A 25,355-nucleotide genomic window follows, 5' to 3' on the forward strand; every position below is an offset into this window, starting at 1 on the left:
CACCTTGTTTACTTGGAGGAGCATTTCCATGAGAATTGGTGAAATCCTCCTTACTTTATTACTCTTAGTCACTTAGCAGTTGCGTTTCATCCACCTGACACAATGTATTTAAGATTTTAAACCAATGAAAAACTGAAAAGATTGCATCTCTGATAGATATTTTTTCCATGTCACTGATCAGCCCAGATGGTCAAGATCAACATTTTCAAATGCATCTGTTAATCTTTTTACCTTGAAAATAACAGGCCTAATGGTCTAGAAGAAAATTAGGTATGATGGAATTACCCTTGCCAAAGCCATCAGGTGTCTTACTGAAGATGCTCGGGTATCTGCCTGCCAAATGCAAAAGCATTTGCCTCTGGTGAAAGACACAGATGGTTGCTATTCTCTAAAAAAATGAAGCTGAACACAATTCCAAGGGTAAAGATGTCCTGAAAATAATTGCCTTTTCTTTATTGTTATTAAAGACCTAGTTAAAATACATTCGTGAAAGCAAAAGAAAAAAAAGTTGTGGGGGAGGTTCAAAATGACCTGTTCCCGTCAGTCTCCTCTGGAAATGTACTGGGCCAGAATAATCTGAGATATTGGGGGGAAAAAACAAAAACCATACTGTTTACTAAATTATAACAAAAATGCGATTTGCTATGTGGTTACGGGTAAATTCACATTCTCAATATTGTTTAGCTATAAAAATTATATCAAGGAGTTCTTAATATGGGAAAGGATTATTATAAAGTTTTTTAAAGGCAAGAAACATACTTTTGGAATGATTTCAACTATGAAAAAAATACTTGTTTAAAAAGACTAGAAAAATACATACGTAAATCTTAATAGTTAGCAAAAGTAAACTTTGTTTTACAAGAACCTATTCTTATACCTGGTAGTGGTAGGGTTTGAGATGGCTTGTGATTTTTTAAGTGTATTTGAAACTGATGAGATTAAAGCTGTGTAGTTAGAAATGAATTAAGAAAATTCTGACTCTTAAAATATTGGCAGAGATTTGACTTCTAGCCCTCATTGTGAATGTTCTTGGCTTTGCAGTGCATCATGCATCTTGAAGATAGACTACAGGAGATGTACCTTAAAAGTAAAATGCTATCTGAATATCTCCGGGGACACACACGAGTCCATGTGAAAGAATTAGGTGTCGTACTGGGGTGAGTTCTGTGAAGTGCCGTCACTTGTCCCTTTGATAGGTACCCCTAGCATTATACCCACTGACGTGTTTAGCCTGTGTCACCCTAAACCTCAGGCCCTGGTAACCCATCAAAGTATGTGGAGTCCATCAGATACGTGCCTCTGCAGCTCCCCAATGAACAGCATGTTCCATTATCTGATATTGGGTTTCACACCTACAATCAATCGCAGGACTTTAGGTTGGTCGTGCTTTGTTGCTCTTCTCTGTGGATTATCTTATGCTTGAAAAGAAAATTTAATCCCACACTGCCCGTTTCTAGTAACTGAATAAGATGCTGAAGTCACAAGCTGTGGGACATGCAGCAGCAGCTTGTGTTTACATTTCACTTCCTGGAGGAGGAGTAGGTTGGCACATTCCACCTGGTGGCAGGAAAGGCCCTTCTAGGCTTGAGGAGCCTGCCTGCGTGTCTGTGGGGGGACAGTGCTTTCCTTCCTTTATTATAAGCCCACCAAAGAGGAGACTTGTATGTTACTAAAAATGCCTATCATCCTCCAGAGGGTATTTGCCATAACTTCTCTAGGGGAAGTAATTCTGACTTTTGTTTTACTGTCAGCTTGATTTTTCAAAAGAGAACAAAAAGACATTGTACATTTGGGGAACTGCCCCCGCTTATCCATGATGATGATTCCCCTCACTTGGGAGAAGAAAATATTGTTTATAATGTCGACGTTTAAATTATCTAAGCCTCCTAAGAGACTGGGGCCTTCGTGTTTTGCTTAGATTTCTCATCTTTCACACCCAGAATGTGACGCCTGTGTTGTTTGGCTCTTGGCATTTCCTGTCATAGATTATTCTTACATACTTTATTTACAAAGTATTTCCCCCTTATGAGGTGTTTGCTTTTGCAGTTAACTTGCAACATGTCTCTTTGTTGTTTATTTTTTTGCTTTTGTTTATATCTCTCTACCAGCCTCATACTTCAATCCTGCCTTATTAGTTTTTTTATTATTATTATACTTTTAAGTTCTGGGATACATGTGCAAAACGTGGAGGTCTGTTACATAGGTATGCACGTGCCATGGTGGTTTGCTGCACCCATCAACCCGTCATCTACATTAGGTACTTCTCCTAATGCTATCCCACCCCCAGCCCCCCACCCGCCAAATAGGCCCCAGTGTGTGATGTTCCCCTTCCTGTGTCAGTGTGTTGTCATTGTTCAACTCCCACGTATGAGGGAGCACATGTGGTGGTTGGTTTTCTGTTCCTCTGTTAGTTTGCTGAGAATGATGGTTTCCAGCCTCATCCATGTCCCTGCAGAGGACATGAACTCATCCTTTTTATGGTTGCATAGTATTCCATGGTGTATATGTGCCACATTTTCTTTATCCAGTCTATCATTGATGGGCATTTCGGTTGGTTCCAAGTCTTTGCTATTGTGAATACTGCTGCAGTAAACATACATGTGCGTGTGTCTTTATAGTAGAATGATTTATAATCCTTTGGGTATATACCCAGTAATGGGATGGCTGGGTCAGATGGTATTTCTAGTTCTAGATCCTTGAGGAATCGCCCGCCACACTGTTTTCCACAGTGATTGAACTAATTTAGACTCCCATCAACAGTGTAAAAGTGTTCCTATTTCTCCACATCCTCTCAAGCATTTGTTGTTTCCTGACTTTTTAGTGATTGCCATTCTAACTGGTGTGAGATGGTATCTCACTGTGGTTTTGATTTGCATTTCTCTGATGACCAGTGATGATGAGCTTTTTTTCATATGTTTGTTGGCCGCATAAATGTCTTCTTTTGAGAAGTGTCTGTTCATATCCTTCGCCCACTTTTTGATGGGATTGTTTTTTTCTTGTAAATTTGTTTAAGTTCTTCGTAGATTCTGGATATTAGCCCTTTATCAGATGGAAAGATGGCAAAAATTTTCTCCCCTTCTGTAAGTTGCCTGCTCACTCTGATGATAGTTTATTTTGCTGTGAAGAAACTCTTTAGTTTAATTAGATCCCATTTGTCAATTTTGGCTTTTGTTGCCATTGCTTTTGCTGTTTTAGTCATGAAGTCTTTGCCCATGCCTATGTCCTGAATGGTATTGCCTAGGTTTTCTTCTAGGGTTTTTATGGTTTTAGGTCTTACATTTAAGTCTTTAATCCATCTTGAGTTAATTTTTGTAAAAGCTGTAAGGAAGGGGTCCAGTTTCAGTTTTCTGCATATGGCTAGCCAGTTTTCCCAACACCATTTATTAAATAGGGAATCCTTTCCCCACTGCTTGTTTTTGTCAGGTTTGTCAAAGATCAGATGGTTGTAGATGTGTGGTGGTATTTCTGAGGCCTCTGTTCTGTTCCATTGGTCTGTATATCTGTTTTGGTACCAATACCATGCTGTTTTGGTTACCGTAGCCTTGTTGTATAGTTTGAGGGCATGTAGCGTGATGCCTCCAGCTTTGTTCTTTTTGCTTAGGATTGCCTTGGCTATGCAGGCTCTTTTTTGGTTCCACATGAAATTTAAAGTAGTTTTTTCCAGTTCTGTGAAGAACATCCATGGGAGCTTGATGGGGATAGCATTGGATCTATAAATTACTTTGGGGAGTATGGCCATTTTCACAATATTGATTCTTCCTATCCATGAGCATGGAATGTTCTTCCATTTATTTGTGTCCTCTCTTATTTCCTTGAGCAGTGGTTTGCAGTTCTCCTTGAAGAGGTACTTCACATCTCTTGTAAATTATATTACTAGGTATTTTGTTCTCTTTGTAGCAATTGTGAATAGGAGTTCATTCATGATTTGGCTCTCTGTTTGTCTGTTATTGGTGTATAGGAACGCATGTGATTTTTGCACATTGATTTTGTATCCTGAGACTTTGCTGAAGTTGCTTATCAGCTTAAGGAGATTTTGGGCTGAAATGTTGGGGTTTTCCAAATATACAATCATGTCATCTGCAAACAGAGACAATTTGACTTCCTCTCTTCCTATTTGAATACCTTTTATTTCTTTCTCTTGCATGATTGTCCTGGCCAGAACTTCCAATACTATGTTGAATAGTTGAATAGGAGTGGTGAGAGAGAGCATCCTTGTCTTGTGCTGGTTTCCAAAGGGAATTCTTCCAGTTTTTGCCCATTCAGTATGATATTGGCTGTGGGTTTGTCAGAAATAGCTCTTACTATTTTGGGATACGTTCCATCAATACCTAGTTTATTGAGAGTTTATAGCTTGAAGGGGTGTTGAGTTTTGTCGAAGGCCTTTTCTGCATCTATTGAGATAATCATCTGGTTTTTGTCACTGGTTTTGTTTATGTGATGGATTACCTTTATTGATTTGTGTATGTTGAACCAGTCTTGCATGCCAGGGATGAAGCCAGCTGGATCGTGGTGGATAAGCTTTTTGATGTGCTGCTGGATTCAGTTTGCCAGTGTTTTATTGAGGATTTTTGCATTGATGTTCATCAGGGATATTGGCCTGACATTTTCTTTTTTTGTTGGGTCTCTGCCAGGTTTTGCTTTCAGGATGATGCTGGCCTGGCCTCATAAAATGAGTTAGGCAGAAGTCCCTCTTTTTCTATTGTTTGGAAAAGTTTCAGAAGGAATGGTACCAGCTCCTCTTTGTACCTCTGGTAGAATTTGGCTGTGAATCCATCTGGTCCTGGACATTTTTTGGTTGGTAGGCTATTAATTACTGCCTCAATTTCAGAACTTGTTATCAGTCTATTCAGGGATTTGACTTCTTCCTAGTTTAGACTTGGGAGGGTGTATGTGCCCAGGAATTTATCCATTTCTTCTAGATTTTCTAGTTTATTTGCGTAGAGGTGTTTATAGTATTCTCTGATGTTAGTTTGTATTTCTGTGGGATCAGTGGTGATCTCCCCTTTATCATTTTTTGTTGCATCTATTTGAATATTCTCTCCTTTCTTGTTTATTAGTCTGGCTAGCGGTCTATTTTGTTGATCTTTTCAAAAAACCAGCTCCTGGATTCATTGATTTTTTGAAGGGTTTTTTGTGTCTCTATCTCCTTCAGTTCTGCTCTGATCTTAGTTATTTCTTGTCTTCTGCTAGCTTTTGAATTTGTTTGCTCTTGCTTCTCTAGTTCTTTTAATTGTGATGTTAGGGTGTCGATTTTAGATCTTTCCTGCTTTCTCTTGTGGGCATTTAGTGCTATAAATTTCCCTCTAAACACTGCTTTAAATGTGTCCTAAAGATTCGGGTACACTGTGTCATTGTTCTCTTTGGTTTCAAAGAACTTTTATTTCTGCCTTCATTTCGTTATGCACCGAGTAGTCATTCAGGTGCAGGTTGTACAGTTTCCATGTAGTTGTGTGGTTTTGAGTGAGTTTCTTAATCCTGAGTTCTAATTTGATTGCACTGTGGTCTGAGAGACTGTTATGATTTCCATTCTTTTGCATTTGCCGAGGAGTGTTTTACTTCCAATTTTGTGGTCAATTTTAGAATAAGTGTGATGAGGTGCTGAGAAGAATGTACATTCTGTTGATTTGGGGTGGAGAGTTCTGTAGATGTCTATTAGGTCTGCTTGGTCCAGAGCTGAGTTCAAGTCCTGAATACCCTGTTAATTTTCTGTCTCGTTGATCTAATATTGACAGTGGGGTGTTAAAGTCTCCCATTATTATTGTGTGGGAGCCTAAGTCTCTTTGTAGCTCTTTAAGAACTTGCTTTATGAATCTGGGTCCTTCTGTATTGGTTGCATGTAGATTTAGGATAGTTAGCTCTTCTGGTTGCAGTGATCCCTTTACCATTATGTAATACCCTTCTTTGTCTCTTTGATCTTTGTTGGTTTAAAGTCTGTTTTATCAGGACTAGGACTACAACTCCTACTTTTTTTCACTTTCCATTTGCTTGTAGATCTTCCTCCATCTCTTTATTTTGAGTCTGTGTGTGTCTTTGCACGTGAGATGGGTCTCCTGAATACAGCACAATCATGGGTCTTGACTCTTTATCCAATTTGCCAGTCTGTGTCTTTTAATTGGGGCATTTAGCCCGTATTTGATTTAAGGTTAATATTGTTATGTGTGAATGTGATCCTGTCATTATGATGCTAGTTGGTTTTTTTGCCCGTTAGTTGATGCAGTTTCTTCATAGTGTTGATGGTCTTTACAATTTGGTATGTTTTTGCAGTGGCTGGTACCGCTTTTTCCTTTCCATGTTTAGTGCTTCCTTCAGGAGCTCTTGTAAGGCAGGCCTGGTGGTGACAGAATCTCTCAGCATTTGCTTGTCTGTAAAGGATTTTATTTCTCCTTTGCTTGTGAAGCTTAGTTTGGCTGGATATGAAATTCTGGGTTGAAATTTTTTTTTTTTTTTTTTTTGAGACAGAGTCTCACTCTGTCGGCCAGGCTGGAGTACAGTGGCGTGATCTCGGCTCACTGCAACCTCCGCCCCTCCAGGTTTAAGCAATTCTCTGCCTCAGTGTCCAGAGTAGCTGGGATTACAGGCATGTGCCACGAAAATTCTTTTAAGAATGTTGAATATTGGCCCCCCCTCTCTTCTGGCTTGTAGGGTTTCTGCAGAGATCTGCTGTTAGTCTGATGGGCTTCCCTTTGTGGGTAACCTGACCTCTCTCTCTGGCTGCCCTTAACATTTTTTCCTTCATTTCAACCTCCGTGAATCTGACCATTATGTGTCTTGGGGTTGCTCTTCTCGAGGAGTATCTTTGTGATGTTCTCTGTATTTCCTGAATTTGAATGTTGGCCTGCCTTGCTAGGTTGGGGACATTCTCCTGGATAATAACCTGAAGTGTGTTTTCCAACTTGGTTCCATTCTCCCTGTCACTTTCAGGTATACCAATCAAACGTACATTTGGTCTTTTCACATAGTCTCATATTTCTTGGAGACTTTGTTCGTTTCTTTTCATTTTTTCTGTAATCTTGTCTTCACACTTTATTTCATTACGTTGATCTTCAATCTCTGATAGCCTTTCTTCCGCTTGATCGATCCAGCTATTGATACTTGTGTATGCTTCATGAAGTTCTCGTGCTGTGTTTTTCAGCTCCATCAGGTCATTTATGTTCTTCTCTAAGCTAGTTATTCTAGTTAGCAATTCACCTAACCTTTTTTCAAGGTTCTTAGCTTCCTTGCATTGGGTTAGAACATGCTTCTTTAGCTCAGAGGAGTTTGATATTACCCACCTTCTGAAGCCTACTTCTGTCAATTCATCAAACTCAATTCTCCATCCAGTTTTGTTCCCTTGCTGGTGAGGAGTTGTGATCCTTTGGAGGAGAGAGGCATTCTGGTTTTTTGAATTTTCAGCCTTTTTGCCCAGGTTTCTCCCCATCTTCATGGATTTATCTACCTTTGGTCTTTTACGTTGGTGACCTTCGGATGGGGTCTCTGAGTGGATGTCCTTTTTGTTGATGTTGATGTGGCTGTTTTCTGCTTGTTAATTTTCCTTCTAACAGGCCTGTCTGCTGCAGGTCTGCTGTGGTTTGTTGGAGGTCCACTACAGACCCTGTTTGCCTGGGTATCACCAGCGGAGCCTGTAGAACAGCAAAGATTGCTGCCTGTTCCTTCCTCTGGAAGCTTTGTCCCAGAGGGGCACCCACCAGATTCCAGCCAGAGCTCTCCTGTATGAGGTTCTGTCGGCCCCTACTGGGAGGTGTCTCCCAGTCAGGATACACAGGGGTCAGGGATCCACTTGAGGAGGCAGTCTGACCCTTAGCAGAGCTCAAACGCTGTGTGGGGGATCCACTGCTGTCTTCAGAGTTATCAGGCAGGGATGTTTAAGTCTGCCGAAGCTGTGCCTACAGCCGCCCCTTCCCCCAGGTGCTCTGTCCCAAAGAGATGGGGGTTTTATCTATAAACCCCTAACTGGGGCTGCTGCCTTTTTTTCAGAGATGCCCTGCCCAGAGAGGAGGAATCTAGAGAGGCAGTCTGGCCCCAGCGGCCTTGCTGAGAGCTGCAGTGGGCTCCGCCCAGTTTGAACTTCCAGGCGGCTTTGTTTACACTGTGAGGCTAAACCGCTTACTCAAGTCTCAGCAATGGCGGATGCCCCTCCCCCAACCAACCTCAAACGTCCCAGGTCGACCTCAGACTGCTGTGCTGGCAGTGAGAATTTCAAGCCAGTGGATCTTAGCTTGCTGGCTCTGTGGGCATGGGACCCACTGAGCCAGACCACTCGGCTCCCTGGCTTCAGCCCCCTTTCCAGGGGAGTGAACCGTTCTGTCTCGCTAGCATTCCGGGTGCCACTGAGGTATGGGAAAAAAACTCTTGCAGCTAGCTCAGTGTCTGCCCAAATGGCCGCCCAGTTTTGTGCTTGAAACCCAGGGCCCTGATGGTGTACACACCAAAGGGAATCTCCTGGTCTGTGGGTCATGAAGACCATGGGAAAAGTGCAGTATCCAGACTGCAGTGCAGATATTGAGTTCCTCATGGCTTCCCTTGGGTAGGGGAGACAATTCCCCGAACCCTTGCACTTCCCGAGTAAGGCAACACCCCACCCTCCTTCTACTTGCCCTCTGTGGGCTGCACCCAGCGTCCAGCCACTCCCAATGAGATGAGCCGGGTACATCAGTTGGAAATACAGAAATCACCCACCTGCGTTGATCTTGCTGGGAGCTGCAGACCAGAGCTGTTCCTATTCGGCCGTCTTGCCTTATTAGATTTTCCATTGCCAAATGTGTGCCTTACATTTCAAGGGCTTTACCCCATCCTTGACCCTTACAGGTGTGCATCAACACGTGTAATCATAAGCTTTTATTCCCCTTTGCACTCATCTCTAGGTCCTCTTAGTGCATTATTAGTGGACTCATGTTCATCCTTCCTTTATCCCCTTCCTCCCGTAGTCAGGGCCAGTAGCACTAAAAGTAGTAGAGAACTTCTGTGCACTCTGAAATCAGATCTGTATGTAGCATTACTGGAGAAGGACTAGAAAACCCCATGAGGTAATGCCAGATACTGTTATATTTTTACTTTGAGGAATTCAAGGGTAAGGATTAGGACATAGTCCACAAACTGAAACAGTTCAATTTTTTTTTTTCATGACACCTGGCATCATTTTTAGCCAGTGCCCATACTGTATCCACCTCTGCTGTAAGAGAGGCAGCCAAAGCTGTGTCTATTTGAAACCATGATGTCTCTTAACCCAGTACCTTTTAGTGTCACTTTGCTCTCAGAATCTTGTGGCTTAAATGCTCAGTGAGGATCCCAGTATAAACTTTGAACAAATTCCCAATGTTTTTTAAGAAATTGCTACCATCACCGTTTTTCTAAGTCCAATTTGAACTTAGGTGAAAAATCAGTATGCATTTAGAAGTGTTGACTGGAAGAATGAGTTTATAATGGAGAAAACCTTAAAGTATGATACAATGAAGTTATTTAGGGAATACAGGAAAGTTAGAAAGTCTGGTGACCCCTGCCAAGGGAAAAAGAGCTTTATGTCCACACACAGGCACAACACACTTCCTGTATTTCTCTCCCTTTGCCTCCCTGGTCAGTGTCCACTGGAATATTTTATTAAAAGAGTAAGTTTATTATCCTTCCATCTGTTTTGCTTTTTCATTAGTTTAAAATGATAATCATCTATCAAACTTAGTACCTAGAAATAATACTTTCTCATAAAACCATGCTCTTTTAAAGTAATATTCTTTTCTTTTCTCAATATTCAGGATTGAATCCAACGACCTGCCTCTGTTGACTGCTATTGCCAGTACTCATTCTCCTTATGTGGCTCAAATCCTCTTATAAGCTAAAGCTCAGGACAGTTCTTCCTTGGAAGAAAAAAATCAAATTCTCAACAGAAGGAGAAAGGAATAAGCTCTCTGTGATGTCAAAAGCATGAGAAGAGCAAACAAACAGTCATTCCACCTTTTTGTTTTGTGTTTTTGCTGTCAAGCTGATGCTTCATTGAAGACTTAGGTTTACTTGACATAATAGCATTTGTGATTGTCGTGAACACTTTAGGCCATTTGTTACCCATGAATCAACAAAGAAACTGACCTTTTTGGTAGGAGGAAACATAAGCACTAAACACTAAGCTGTTGCAACAGATTGCCTTGTGCTGTTTGGGCAGAATAAAGACAAGTGACTTGAGCGGGGTGGTCAGCAGTGTACATAATATTCCAGTAGGAAACTGCTTCTGAGTTTAAGCATGAGCTCCCCAAACTGGAGAAAACATATTTTGCTATTCTGAGACAACAATCAGAATACAGACTTTGGATTCCAGGTCACAGTTTGCTTTTTACGCAAGGTAAAGCAAAGAAAGCCACATTGTGCCATCTTCAGCTCCAGTGGCTTTAGCAGTGACTGTTTGACATAAAACATGTAAGAATTGCTTGTTGGGAAGAGTGCTTTAGGGACCCACTGTTTTCATTTCTTCTTGGAGTTTACCTTGTTTCAGATGCAGCCACGGGTAGGTCAGAGATGGATTGTTGGTGCAATAAACCCAAGAATCAATGTAGCCTCTTAATCCCATCAAGATGTAGTTTGTAGCAGCAAAGTGTACAGTCTGAAACCATATGTTTTATCCTTATATTTTAGAGCTTTCAGCAGCCTTTTTAAGAGAGGCCACTTACCAAAGTTATTTCTATAAGCTCAAGAGTGTTTCGGTTGGTAAGTTCTTCCAGCTGAAGCCACTTTTTCCTTATAGTTAATACAAATGACTATTTTTACTTTAAAAGGCACAGCTGTCCTGGTGGGAAATGAAACCTGCAACAGTTCAGGATGACTAATGAAAGCAATTAGCTTGAACATTTAGAAAAAATTCATATATGATCTAAATTTTTATATTATCATTTCTGTGCCTTCTAATTCCTGCATCCTTTTCAAAACATCTTTCCAGACATTAACTTACACATTGTATAAAACCAACCAAAATGATTTCCTAAAGTTCATGCAAAAAAAAAAAAAAAAACCTAATTTTCCGTTAATATAAAAGAAACTTTAGTTTACTGACCGTGAAACAGACTATGTACTGACATCCAGGGTAAAGTAAAAGACTTTTAAATATTGGTCATTAAAGGACAGGAGCTAAGCTAGCAAAGCAAAACATCTTTAGCACTTTGCAGATCTCAAGCAGTTAACCAGGCTCTGATTCCCTTCCACTGTTTTATGAATTAATTCCAGTTCTTTTCATGTATCTTTGAACCTAAGAATATGAAGTAATTTCCCTATTAGGGACTAGAATGACTTCAGTTTTTTCATTTGATAAAAATCAGAACTGCTACCTTTCCCTTTTTTAATGATGCAAAATATAGATGAGTGCATTAAGGTTTGTAAGATCTTTATCATTTTATGTCATTCATTGAAAATTGAAATGTTCATTCTTTTTAATGTTTTCCTATTTCCTTTTGCCTAGCATTTGACTTTGGTGTTTTAAGTTCTGTAGTTCCATGACATCATTGTTTGCTGTTGTGTTACAGAGAGAGAAGGAACCTCACCTGTGGCTCAGCTCACCCCACATCCGTTTCTCATTACGTGTAAATAAACTGTCAGAGCTGATGTTACAGCTTTTACAGTTTAAAGCATTCCCCTCGTCTCTAGTTCCTTTTTTCTTGTTTACATGTTTTGGGCACTTTCCCTCATTCACCACCTTCCAGGGTTTCATAGAAAATAACTTGTTACAAAATCAGTTCAATTCTAATGTGGACATAGTGGCATGTTCATAATTAGACCCATATAGGGGACACTGAGCTTTAAATCGTTGATTCTAAACACTATACATTAAAAAAATTCAGCCCAGGCCCCTCAAAGCCTGAGAAAATTTAATTTGCTCTTAATCTAATGTTCCAAAACTCACTCTTGGAAAAATGCCTGTTGGAAAACTACAGGTGGGTCACATGTGGGGGCTGTCTCCGTGACACTCAGGATTTCAGTCAGAACCTAATCCTCATATCTATTGCCTACAAAAATAGACCAAGAATGTTGCTGCTCTTTTATAATCCTTTAAATATTTAACATTCAAGTTTTCTTTGTCTTAAATTCAGCCTCTTCCTAAAAGCAAAAAAGAAAAAAAAAACCTCACAGAATTGTGTTGAGATCCACCGCTCACACGCCGTACACCACCCAGTGGCTTCATTCTGGCTTAGCCGCAGAGGCAAGAAAGGGACCCCACTTGCTCCCATGCCCACCTCAAGAAAAAACATAAAACAATTTTTTTTAAAAAAGAAAAGAAATCTACCTCAGTTGACAGGATTCCACCTTTAGGGTTTCTTCAACTTTTAAGTCTTACCTGTTGAGTGTAACTTTTGTAGCATCTTGCTTTTCCAAGCAAGCTAGTGAGGCATGACAGAGCAGAAGTCTGTAAATGTCCCTGTGATGGACCTCTTTCTAGCATGTTGCAGTTTTATTTTTAATAAATTGGTAAGTGAAATGAATGTAAAGGTAATTGTGTACGTTTTAGACATGACAATGAAAATTTAAAATGTAGCTTCCATACTTGTGCATAATTCCAAAGTATTTTATTTTTTATCAGTGTTAAATAGCTTTTTGTACAGGCTTCAATCCATTTTTCGAAGTGTGCTGTTTTTTAATGAAAGTAACTATAATCTTTTCACATCCCATGGAACTGCCGTTTACACATTGCAACTTTTTAAACTTAACCATATTTTTCAAAATTAACGTTTTTGGAGGGAGAAAAATCCCCGCTTGCTAAATGATACTAAACCGTTGTTTGGGCTCTTATAATTAGGTCCTGAGATTTTATAAAAATTTAGTCTGTAGCTTTTTAGGTTCTTCACTAGAGTTGGTTGTACATAAAAATAATAAAGAATATAAAGTATCCCAAAATTCTTTTAAAGTCTGGATTTTTCCGCTAATATGTACTTTAGAGAATATTTTGTTCATGCATACTTTCACGTTAAATTGAAAATGTCTTCAGCTTCTCTTGGTAAATGTGAACCATTTGTTTTTTATTGTGCTTGGGGGAGAGGGTATTTTAATATAATTTTTGCCTAAATCAAGCAGTCCCCTCTGAATGTTAATTTTTAAATGTCAAAATATGATGAACGATATATCTTGAAAGTGAGATTGCAATATGCTTAAACTTAAGTGGTATTTCAAAAATGAGAAAATTCTGGAATTTGTCATTTGAAGCTCCATAAGAGAAATTGATAGGACTTCGTTTTTGATCAGTCTGAATAGATACCAATGTCATTGTGTGGGAATTTTTTTTAACTTGTTTATGTATTATTTTGATCCATTTTTCTGTGGCATTTGGTGCAATAAAACTTTTGAATTTATCTTGAACATTTTCCTGGTGCTGCATGCGATTTGTTATATTTAATAAAATGTAGAGGTCTCATTTCTAATAATTCGTGCTGAAAACAAGCTGATTATTTATCTCAGTGGTTTTTAACTGGGGTGTTTTGGAAATGCAGGGACATTTTTGGTTAGCATAATGACAGGTTAGGGTTACTGGCACAGAGAGGCTGGGGGCTCAGATGATAGGCGAGAGGTCCTGCACCATGTGAGACAGCCCCATGGGATGAGGACTTGTCCCACCCACCTCCTGTGTAACCTTTAAATGTCCTGCTGGACATTTATATGGCTAAAAAAGCCTGTTTATAATTAAGCAGATAATTCTGCTATACATAAAAAACACAATGTATTTTTACATGATTTTTGTATATAATGCATTCTCCAGGAATGCAATTGTTGTTGTATAAATTGAGGGAAGATTTTTACTTTTTGTAAGATTTAGAATTTTAGCAAGAAGTGGTCACTTGGTCTTTACCAAGAATTGATATACTTTTGGAAAACTGCGTTTCCAATGGTAACATAGTTTGGTAGCTATGGTACCCATGGAATTTGAGTCACCAATACAGCACATCTCTATCAGTCTTCATTTGTAGCCCCTGCATTCATGAAGACTCTGTATATAGATGCCTACTTCATTATATTTTTTGAGATGGGGTTTTGCTCTTATTGCCCAAGCTGGAGTGCAATGGTGCAATCTCGGCTCACTGCAACCTCCGCCTCCTGGGTTCAAGTGATTCTCCTGCCTCAGCCTCCCAAGTAACTGGGGTTACAGGCATGCGCCACCACACCTGGCTAATTTTTTGTATTTTTAGTAGAAACGAGGTTTCACCATGTTAGCCAGGTTAGTCTTGAACTCCTGACCTCAGGAGATCTGCCCACCTCAGCCTCCCAAAGTGCTGGGATTACAGGCGTGAGCCACTGTGCCTGGCCAACTTCATTATATTTTCTGATCTACTGCCCCAATATTTATGTATTGAAGTAGTATTATAAATTACTTTTAAATTTCTTTTAAATTACAGTATAATAGGGCATTATATTGGTATGATATAAATTGAGTATATTTGTAAATTTTATTTTAGGTTAATAAAGGGGGCATACAAAATACTTGCTCTGAAAAGGGATGATGTCCACAGATATATTTGTTCTCAGGAAAAAATATGCCACTGAGAGCAACTGTTGGTACCAACATAATGCCATACTGAGTTATGTTATCTTAAAGACTGGGGGGAAAGTTACAGTAGATATTTCAAAATCCTTTCTGATAAATGAAAATTTCAAGTGTTTTTCCCTGAAGCTTTTTTTTTTTTTCCTTTTCGTGCATGTTCAGCTCTCCAAGGATGGCTTCCCTGCTGTGTACTCGGGTGAAACAGCTTTAAAATCATGCCATTGATAAAAGGATTTAAACGCACGTGCACACCACAGTGCTTTTTGGTTCCCTAGTGCCTGGACCGTTCTGTCAGACGCTTTCTGTATGTTACCTCATTTAATCCTCACAATGGATGAGGGGTACTGTGATGGTTTTTTTTTTTTTTTTTTTTTTTTTTTTTTTTAAGAGACAGGGTCTCACTTTGTCACCAGGATGGAGTACAGTGGCATGATCATAGCTCACAGTAACCTCAAACTTCTGGCCTCAAGTATCCTCCTGCCTCAGCCTCTCAAGTACCGGGGACTACAGGCATGCACCAACACACCCAGCTAATTTTTTTAAAAAAAATTTGGGGCTGGACGCAATGGCTCACGCCTGTAATCCCAGCACTTTGGGAGGCTGAGGCGGGCAGATCACGAGGTCAGGAGATCGAGACCATCCTGGCTAACACGGTGAAACCCTGCCTCTACTAAAAATCCAAAACATTAGCCGGCCGTGGTGGCACGTGCCTGTAGTCCCAGCTACTCAGGAGGCTGAGGCAGGAGAATTGTTTGAACCTGGGAGGCGGAGGTTGCAGTGAGCTGAGATTGTGCCACTGCACTCCAGCCTGAGCAACAGTGAGACTCCATCTCAAAAAAAAACAAAAAAAAATTTTGTAGAGACAGGGTCTCACTCTGTTGCCCAGGCTGGTCTTGAACTCTGGGCCTTACATGACCCTCCTGCCTCAGCTTCCCAAACCGTTGGGATTACAGGCATGAGCCACCAGGTCTGGCCTGTGATGGTTAATTTTATGTGTCATCTTGGCTAGGCGATAGTAATCAGATATTTAGTCAAACACCAATCTGGATGATGCTGTGCAGGTATTTTTTTTTCCTTTTTTTTCGAGACGGAGTTTTGCTCTTGTTGCCCAGGCTGGAGTGCAATGGCACGTTCTTGGCTCACTGCAACCTCTGCCTCCCGGGTTCAGGCGATTCTCCTGCCTCAGCCTTCCTGAGTAGTTGGGATTACAGGCATGCACCACCACGCCAGCTAATTCTGTATTTTTAGTAGAGATGGGGTTTCCCCATGTTGGTCAGGCTGGTCTTGAACTCCCGACCTCAGATGATCTGCCCGCCTCGGCTTCCCAAAGTGTGGGGATTACAGGCATGAGCCACCACTCCCAGCCCAGTGCTGTGCAGGTATTTCTTAGGTGAGATTAATATTTAAGTCAGTGGACCCTGAATAAAGCTATTTATCCTCCATAATGTGGGTGGGCCTCATTCAACCTCTTGAAGGTCTTAAGAGAAAGACTGAAGATCCCCCAGGGAGAGAGAATTCTGCCTGCAAACTGCCTTCAGGCTGGAGCTGCAACATCAGTTTCTCCCAGGGTCTCCATCCTGTTGGCTCACCCTGCTGCGTTTGGATTTGCCAACTTGCACAATCACAGGAGCCAACTCCTAAAAATAAACACCCCTCCCTGGCTCTTGCTCTCCTACATGCACAACACACACATCATTGGTTCTGTTTCTCTGGAGAACCCTGACTGATACAGATACTTAGGAGATCAGTCCAATGATATGGTATGATAACCCAAAATGGAGTTGAGTAGGATCAGAAAATCGTCATTCCAAGTTACAGGAAGTAGACTTTCAAGCAAATATCTTTAACATCATAAACAGTACCAACTTGAGAGTTATCCCATAAAGGCTGACATAGATGTCACATAGTCTCTGAATATGTGTTGCAAAGAATTGGAAAACAACCCTCTGAGAAGGAAGGAGGTAACATTTGGTTAAAAGTGGTGGAAAGGCCCGGCGTGGTGGCTCATTCCAGTGCCTGTAATCCCAGCTACTCAGGAGGCTGAGGCAGGAGAATCACTTGAACCCAGGAGGCGGAGGCTGCAGTGAGCCAAGATTGTGCCACTATACTACAGCCTGGGCAACAGAGCAAGACTCCATCTCAAATAAATAAATAAATAAATAAATAAATAAAATAAAAGCCCAGCCCTGTGCACTCCAGTGACCCAGCTGATTCATCTTCTCCAGCCTCATCACCAGATAATTCTGTGTTCTATATTCCAGCCACATTGAACCACATGTACTTCCCCAAAGGTGCTAGGTTATTGTCTTTGCCCTGTCTGTTCTTCCTAGAATAGACTTCCCTTTGCCTCATCAAGTCCCCCCTGTTCCTAGCACAAAATTCAATTCATTGTCAAATCCTCCAGCACCTTGCTACTCAAGGTCCTCAGACCAGCAACAACTAACTGCATTTCCTGGGAGCTTGACAGAAATGCAAAATCTCAAACTCCATTTCAGACCTACTGAATCATAATCTGCATCTTAACATGATCCCCAAGTGATTTTCATGACCTTTAAAATTTGAGAATACTGCTCTCAAACTCGAGTGGATGAGGAAAAGAATGTATCAGTCACTGAGACTGAAGTCTGTGTATTGGAATGAAGGGGGACAGTGAGAATATTTGCCAGCAAAGAAATGAAATAGAAATGAATTACGTTAAAAGTGTCTATCATATGCACGTAAATTATACAATGCATATGATATATGCATTGTATGAAGGAAAAAAACTACCAGAAATCCAGAAGGGGAAAATAATGAATGTATTATTGTATGAAGGAAATGTATAATAATAAATAATGAATGTATTATTGTATGAAGGAAAAAAACAACCAGAAATCCAGAAGGGGAAAATAATGAATGGAATAGAAGATAGAACTTAAGAGACATTTTGTGATTTAAAAAGAGAGATTAGGGCATTATAGAAGAAGTGGTTTAGAGACTTGCTCAATGGATTTCCAAAAGTATTTTTTAAGAGCATTTTTGGGTAAATGTATATAAGAATGATACATACTGTTAAATCTCATAAATTGTACTTTTTAGAAACATTGTAATTAAGCTCTCTAACCTTAAGTTTATACATGGAAAACCAAACTCAAAGCATGGATATAAAATATTCCCATTTTCAACCATCTATTTTGATGGGAAAGCTTATGATACTGTCTATAGGTTTAAGCTTTTAAAATTTCCCCCAAGTCGCCCAGTAACGCAGACAAAATTCTACTTAAGAGACTTTCAGTGCATGGTTCTGATTCTTGTCGTGTAAGAATGGAAAATGTGTTGGCATCTCAAGTAAGAATAGTAATGATAGCCACTCACTGGGGGCTATGTGTGAGGCACTGCGTTGGAGGCTTTTCACATGTGGTATTCATTATTTGCTTTCAAATATGTAAGAACATTTGTTCCAATTTATTTTCCCTAAAGAGGATTCATGTAAAAGAGAGGGGGGTTGAGTATTTATTGAAGCATCCACACAAATTCTGCAGGACAGTCCAAAAAATGGACTTGTGGGACGAGTATCTAAAGTAACTCTGGAAATTTAGAAAAAAGCCTCATTGATAAAAAGATAAATTATTTTGAATGATTCAGTATTTTGTTTATTTCTGGAATGGAAGGGGTATGACCAAGTGCTCAACTACTCTCAGGAATAATGGGTTAAACCGACCTCAGGTGCCTCTTGATGTGATGCACTGAGCATGAGGCAACGTCACTTATCTGGGATTCCTGACAAAAACACGTAACCTGAACCCACTCATGAGGAAACATCAGACAAGCCCATACTGAAAGACTCAGAACTGGCCTGGATTCCTCAAAAATGTCCGTGTTATAAAAGACCAGAGTGAGGAACTCCTCCACATTGAAGGGGACTAAAGAGACGTGATAACTCAATGTAATACATGGTCCTAGACTGAATCCTGGATCAGAATATTACAAAGGTCGTCAGTTAATACTTTTTGTTGTTGCTGTTGTTGTTGTTATTTTTTAAGACAGTCAGGCTGTCACACAGGCTGGAGTGCAGTGATGCAATCATAGCTCACTGCAGACTTGCAGACCTGTGATCGAGCAAGCCTCCCACCTCAGCCTCCTGAGTAGCTGGGATTACAGGCGTGCACCACCACCCCTGCCTAATTTTTTATACTTTTTGTAAAGATGGGGTCTCACTGTGTTGCCCAGGCTGCTCTCAAACTTGGGCTCAAGTGATTCTTCCACCTCAGCCTCCCAAAGTGCTGGGATTATAGGTATGAACCATCACCATCTGCTATTTAGTAAAATTTGACTGTGAACTTTAGATTAGATAATAATACTCTATCAATGTTAAATTTCCTGAATCTTATAAATTGTACTGTGGTTATGTGAGACAGCATCCTTGTTCTTAGGAAATACACCCTGAAATATTTAGGAGTAAAGGGTCTAGCCTGTAGACCATTTATTCCACAGGGTCTGTGCCTGTAGTCCTAGCTACTCAGGAGGCTGAGGTGGGAGGATTGTTTGAACCCAGGAGTTCAAGGCTGCGGTGCACTATGGTTGTGCCCATGAATAGCCAATGCACTCCAGCCTGGGCAACATAGTGAGACCCCCATATCTTAAAAAAAAAAAAAGACAAGAGACGTTGGGGGGCATCATGTCTGCAACTTGCACTCAAATGGTGTAAGAGAGAGAGGAAGAAAGCGAACATAAAAGCAAATAAAATTAACAACAGATGGGGCTGGGGAAAGAGTATATCAAGTTCTTAGAGCTGTTGTTACAACATGCTCTACAAATTTGAAATCAAAATAAGAAGTCTTTTAACAGATTTTTTAATGCAAAAAATATTTCACTGGATTTGGCGAACGATAGAGGCGTTTGGGATAATTTAGTCTGTAATAGCTCTAATCTGACACAAAATTAGTTCAGCGACAGAAAGTAACTAATCCAAGCCCTCCTCCACACACACTGCAATAAATCATTTCACTTGGACCCATCTCAAAATTCAGACTACATTGAAATGTTAGATGTCGAACTGTTCCCTTTTTCAATACGAAGTATTCCTAAGGTCAGGATCTACTGAGGAGGACAGCTAAGTCTCCTGCCATCACAGAATGTCTCAAATAGACATAATGGCTTGCTGATAAATCAGATCTCGGGCAACGGAGGGTGAGTAATATTCTAGTGAATTGGCAAGATTCTCCAAAAGAGCAAGAAGTCTTTTTATGCATAGGGAACAGGAGTCTCTGAATGGGCCTCAGCTATTCTATTCCTTTTTCTAGCATGGAAATCTGCTGTCAAACTCTATTGAAAAACTGGACGCCTGCAAAGTTCATTGTGCTGTGGGATTAGACAGAAAGCTATTATTGGCGAATGGTTTGTACACAGACCTCAGGAAATAGTTGTTGAATATATACTTCCACATTCTTTAATTCTCCTCCTAACTCTATAAAATATTCAAAACAGATACCAAAATCCCCATTTTACTTATAAAAACCCATACAGGGAAATTATGCAACTTGCCCAAGATTCCATAAATAGTTTAGGGGACAACCTAGAATTCAAACTGGTATAAGCTTACTCTGCTAACCAGTTTGTGAGGTTTTGAGTGGAGTTACAGATTTACCTCCATTTCACAAACGGTGCTTTCTCAGCTCTTGGAACTCACAGGGGTCGCCATTCTCTCGAGGTTAAACCTAGTGATAAGAAATTCTGAGGACACAACCTCTTGTTTTCTTTAACTATAAAAGGGGAATAATGCCCACTTACCCACTGAATAAACATCACTGTGGCAATCCAGTATAAATTACAAAATGCTTCGATAGGTTAAAAGAAGCTACAAAACTGATTATTAGTATTACTATGAGAAACCTGTCCCTGATTTATATGTTAAAGCAGCCTGACTTTTTCTATGACGATTTAGAAAAGCAAAACATCATACCTTTTCCTTTTTTGGTAGCTTCGGCAGCTTAGGTGGTTTGGAAGCTCTTGGCAATGATGACTTACACTGCCTAACAAGAATAGCCCATTTGGAATTTCTCTGATCAGTGTCCTCGAAAGCACTCATATGCCAGGCAAAAGAAGCGCGACTCTGTTTTCCTTGCATATCCAGGACATGAGGTTTTGGTTGCCTGGAATAGGAACAAATTGGTTCTGAAATGGAAAAGATCTAGAAACAAGGCCACCAGTTTTCAGATAGTTGAGATTTGTCTGTTTTTCTAGTAATTTAAGGTGATTCTAGCCATGTGGCTTAGGAAAGCTGAAGACCTGACCCATCCTGGGAAGTTTCTGAACTCTCTCCACTCTACATCACTGGACTGCTAGAGATCCAAAGAACCACCCCCAAGATGGACACCTATCTATGAAGCTTGTTGACGAATGCACTACTGTCCTTTCAGAGCCAAGCATGGAAGATGCTGTGAAGTTGAAGGTGATATGCTAACGCTGAGGCTTCATGAGACCCATGTGATCTCCTGAAGGACATGGCCTATCCATTTTGAGGTCTCATGGACATTCAGGAAAACACCAGCTTTTCTATTCCAAGCTCTGGCTTTGGACTGCATTTTAGAGGAAAGATCTAGTCTTCTTCCTCTTTCCCTGGTGAGATCCTTGGCTAAGTTCTAACAACCCTAAATTAGAACATTATCTCAGCCCTGCCTTTCCATTATAAAAGGCTGACTCTGGGGAACAGACAGAAACAGGATTGTAAGGGTAGGGATTTGCCAACTCATTTGGAAAGCTGTTGTTGCTTAGAGAGCCTCTTGGGACTTCTTATTCACCATCCTTCCACCTGGGCTGCAAGAGCCCCTTGGGGACTGCAAAGTTCTGAGTCTGTGGGTTCCCAAGGTCTTTGGACCATGATTTGTGGGAGATTTGCATCGCCCTTCACTCACTCAAGAATCTACAGGCACTTTCTACATGGCTGGCACAGTACAAGGCACCGTGAGGACCAGCAGTAATAAGACAAAGCCCCTGTTGTCATAGAGCTTATATACCTGTGGGGGAGACAAAAAATAAACAGATAACTGAAATATTTGGGAAGTACTAGGAAAAAAAATTAAGGCAGATGAGTAGAAAATCTTGGGCATGCTATTTTCGTGAGGTTAGACAAGAGAGGACGAGGTAACGTTTGAGCAGAGATCTCAGTGAAGCAAGAGTGTGAGCCATTCTCCCAGCATACAGAGGTCAGGCAGTTCCTTCCTGCTCCTGAGAATCACAGAATCCCTGTGGTGGGAGGGAAGTGACCATGGCTGTCTCCAGCAGACCCTCCCCTGACATCCCATCATCCTAGAATAAAGTCTGAGCTCCTCAGCGTAGCATGCAGGGGAGTTTGTTGTTGCTGTTTGGTTTTTGTCTGCTTTTGCTTTATGTATGTACGTATGTATGTATGTATGTATGTATGTATGTTTGTAGAGATGGAGTCTCACTCTGTCACCCAGGCTGGAGTGCAATGACACGATCTCTGCTCACTGCAACCACCACCTCCCAGGTTCAATCAATTCTCCTGCCTCATCCTCCCAAGTAGCTGGGATTACAGGTGTGCACCACCACCTCCAGTAAATTTTTGTATTTTTAGTAGAGATAGGGTTTCACCATGTCGACCAGGCTGATCTTGAACTCCTGACCTCAGGCCATCCTCCCACCTCAGCCTCCCAAAGTGCTGGGATTACAGGCGTGAGTCACCACCCAGCCTGTCTGCTTTCTTTTTAAAAATGGTCCTGCTGGGCGTGGTGGCTCATGCCTGTAATCCCAGCACTTTGGGAAGCTCAGGCAGGCAGAACACGAGGTCAGGAGATCAAGACCATCCTGGCCAACATGGCAAAACCCAGTCTCTACTAAAAATACAAAAAATTAACCAGGTGTAATGGCACGCGCCTGTAGTCCCAGCTACTCAGGAGGCCGAGGCAGGAGAATCACTTGAACCCAGGAGGTAGAGGTTGCAGTGAGCCAAGATCACGCCACTGCACTCCAGCCTGGGTGACAAAGAAAGACTCCATCTCAAAAAAATAATAGTTATAATACAAACAACTAGCTGGGTGTGGTGGTGCACGCCTGTAATCCCAGCTACTCAGGAGGCCAAGGCAAGGGAATCACTTGAACCTGGGAGGCGGAGGTTGCAGTGAGCTGAGATCACATCACTGCACTCCGGCCTGGGTGACAGAGCAGGGGGGAAAAAAGGTCCAACCTCAGTTGATCCTTCTGGCCCACTCTCCTCAGCCTGTCTCTACTTTCAGACACACACAGTCCTTCCTTTCGCCTTCGCCTTCCCATCGATGAGCTCCAAAGAAGCTGCACTCTGAGACTCACAGCCTTTTGCTTCAATTTCCTCTGCTTGTGATTCCCTCTCCTCCTTATTTCCTGGAAAACTGCAACTAAGTTGGGGCTTTAAACATCACCTTTTCCCTGAAGACTTTTTGTTCCTGTCATGAAGCAATTTTTCTCCTTTAATAGCACTATTTGACTTTTTTTTTTTTTTTGAGACAGATTCTCTGTCTCCCAGGCTGGAGTGCAATGGCATGATCTCAGCTCACTGCAACCTCTGCCTCCCAGGTCCAAGCAATTTACCTGCCTCAGCCTCCCAAGTAGCTGGGATTACAGGTGCCTGCCAAGCCTGGCTAATTTTTGTATTTTAAGTAGAGACAGGGTTTCACCATGTTACCCAGGCTAGTCTCAAACTCCTGACCTTAGGTGATCCACCCACCTCGGCCTCCCAAAGTGCTGGGATTACAGGCGTGAACCATCGTGCCCGGCCTGACTTCTTTTGTAGAAACTATTAGAATATTCTTGAATTCCTAGCTCAGCAGTCTCTCTTTCTACAAATTCAGTGCTCCTTAAAAGGCCCAGAGTGTATCTCATTCGTCATTGGCTCCCCAGTGCCATTACCCTGCCTGACACGTAATTGACACTCAACTAATCTTGGAGAATGGAGGAAGAGGGAAGGACAGGAAAGACCAGAACTGAGTGACAGGAAGGGCGCCTGCCTTCCCTCCCACTCCCTTCACCCCACCTGCTCTACAGCCTCTTTCCGCTCCTGCCAGGCAGCTGTGTAGGACTGGATCCCTGCGGTCCAGTTTGTCTGAGTTGTGTTATTTACAAGTACAGATTAATAGCTGGAAATAATTTCAAGAAAGCTTAAAAGGCAGGATAGCTGATGGTGAGAATGTAAGCAACAGATAGTGCTTATAGTTTATATTAGCTTGATTAATGATGCAAGGAAAAACTATTTCATGCAAATGTCACCTTTTCTTTAACATGTTATACAAGTAACTATATAGAAGAGTTTAGAAAAGAAAAATCCTTGGCCATCTTTAGTCTTCACTTAAGTGCTAAAATATTTTATTATCTTTTAAATTCAGTATCTCCTACATCCCTGAAATTGGGAACACCAGAAGCAATAGAAAGTTAAAAATTAGATGTAGTTCAAAGATATTAAAGGTTTTACAAATATACTGGCCACATCAACTATGGGGATTTACCCACACTGTATTGAACTGGGCCCCAGATGGGACCCAAAGTCTAAAGAGACAAACCAAGGAGCAGAAGGTTTGGCTCCAGATGGGCCATGAGTGCCAGGCCCGCGTGATGGGTAGGTGTCAGGTGCACACACAAAATAGCAGCAAACACACGCATGCCCCACAATGAACACCACCACCAGACGTTTATAGTACAACATTCTTACTATTTAATTATTACACTAAATAGGCCCCTTAGGGTCAGATACTTTTCGTTTTTGTTGTTTTTTGAAACAACCTGAAGCTTATAGAAAAGTTGGAAGCACAGTACAAAATCTTTTCTCGAACCAGTTAAAAGTACTGGTTGTTGACAGGATATCTATCATCCCCCCAAGTTGTTGACAGGATACCTGTCATCCCCAAGTACTTAGTGTGTAATTCCCACAAACAAGGACATTCTACATAACCTCAACATAACCGTCAAAAGCAGAGAAAATGGGAAAATTAACGTTTTTATATTACTACCATCGAATGCTCAGACACCTTCAAGTTTGGCCAGGCATCCCAGTAACACCCATTTTGCAAAAGAATCCAGTTCAGAATCACGTGTTACATTAGTTTTTATGTCTCCTTCAGTCTGGAACCGTTTCTCAGTCTTCCTGTGACTTTCACATAGCCTTGATACTTTTGAAGAATCCAGGCCAGTTATTTTGCAGATGTCCCTCAATTTGGGTTTCTTATGTTTCCTCTTGGTTAGATTCGGGTTATGCATCTTTGGACAGGAATAACACAGAATGACCATAATTTTGAGTTGTCCCATTACTGATGATGTTCACTTAGGTCACTTGCTTAAAATGCTACCTACCAGAATTCTCCTTTATACCATCACATTTCTTGTTATTAGCACTTTTTGGAAAAGTACTTTGAAATTATGTAAAAATTCTCATCCCATATGAAATGTTGTATTTGTTTAAATCCACTTATTTCATTATGGGCTCACGGTTTCCTGCTTTATCCAGTAAGTAATAATCCATCACCAACATTGTTCATTTTGATGCTCAAGTTATCCCAGATTTGGCTAGCAGTAGCCCCTTCAATCTGGCTTCTGTGTCCTTTTGACATGTCCCTGTCATTCTTTATACACTTCCTTATGTTTTGGCACAAAACATGTTCCAGGGTCATCTTTTCCCACCCCAGCCCTGGAATAATCCATTTTGTGAAGGAACTTGTTGGAGGTGGGGCCTGGTGGGAGGGGATTGGATTACGGGTGTTGCGGGGGTTCTAATCATTTAGCACCATCCCCTGTTGCGGGAAGTCAGGGACCCCGAATGGAGGGACCAGCTGGAGCTGCAGCAGAGGAAGATGAATTGTGAAGATTTCATGGATATTTATCAGTTCCTAAA

The 25,355-nt window shown here is 41.0% G+C and overlaps 2 protein-coding genes and 1 non-coding gene across 8 annotated transcripts in view; 1 reads left to right on the forward strand and 2 right to left on the reverse strand.

Annotated features, from left to right (window-relative positions):
* FNIP2 (folliculin interacting protein 2) overlaps positions 1–13,323 on the forward strand; it is a 137,551-nt gene extending 124,228 nt beyond the window's left edge. For 3 of the 6 annotated variants that reach the window (XM_001146477.6, XM_009448477.5, XM_009448479.4), the window contains 2 exons: positions 1,042–1,157; positions 9,747–13,323. In XM_001146477.6, coding sequence (XP_001146477.2) covers positions 1,042–1,157; positions 9,747–9,825 — 195 coding nt within the window. In that variant the 3' untranslated portion in view covers positions 9,826–13,323. The remainder of the gene's footprint in view (positions 1–1,041; positions 1,158–9,746) is intronic. The other 3 variants (XM_009448478.4, XM_063809975.1, XM_063809974.1) reach the window with 1 other exon arrangement.
* SPMIP2 (sperm microtubule inner protein 2) overlaps positions 1–25,355 on the reverse strand; it is a 141,906-nt gene that overhangs the window by 1,579 nt on the left and 114,972 nt on the right. The window contains exon 4 of the mRNA XM_001136762.8: positions 20,442–20,631. Coding sequence (XP_001136762.2) covers positions 20,442–20,631 — 190 coding nt within the window. The remainder of the gene's footprint in view (positions 1–20,441; positions 20,632–25,355) is intronic.
* On the reverse strand, positions 14,652–14,721 carry LOC112209102 (small nucleolar RNA SNORD55/SNORD39). Its single transcript, XR_002943771.1, has one exon. It is a non-coding gene; the product is annotated as a small nucleolar RNA SNORD55/SNORD39 (small nucleolar RNA).

The sequence above is a fragment of the Pan troglodytes genome, chromosome 3, assembly GCF_028858775.2.
Source record: "Pan troglodytes isolate AG18354 chromosome 3, NHGRI_mPanTro3-v2.0_pri, whole genome shotgun sequence".
Lineage (NCBI taxonomy): Eukaryota > Metazoa > Chordata > Mammalia > Primates > Hominidae > Pan > Pan troglodytes.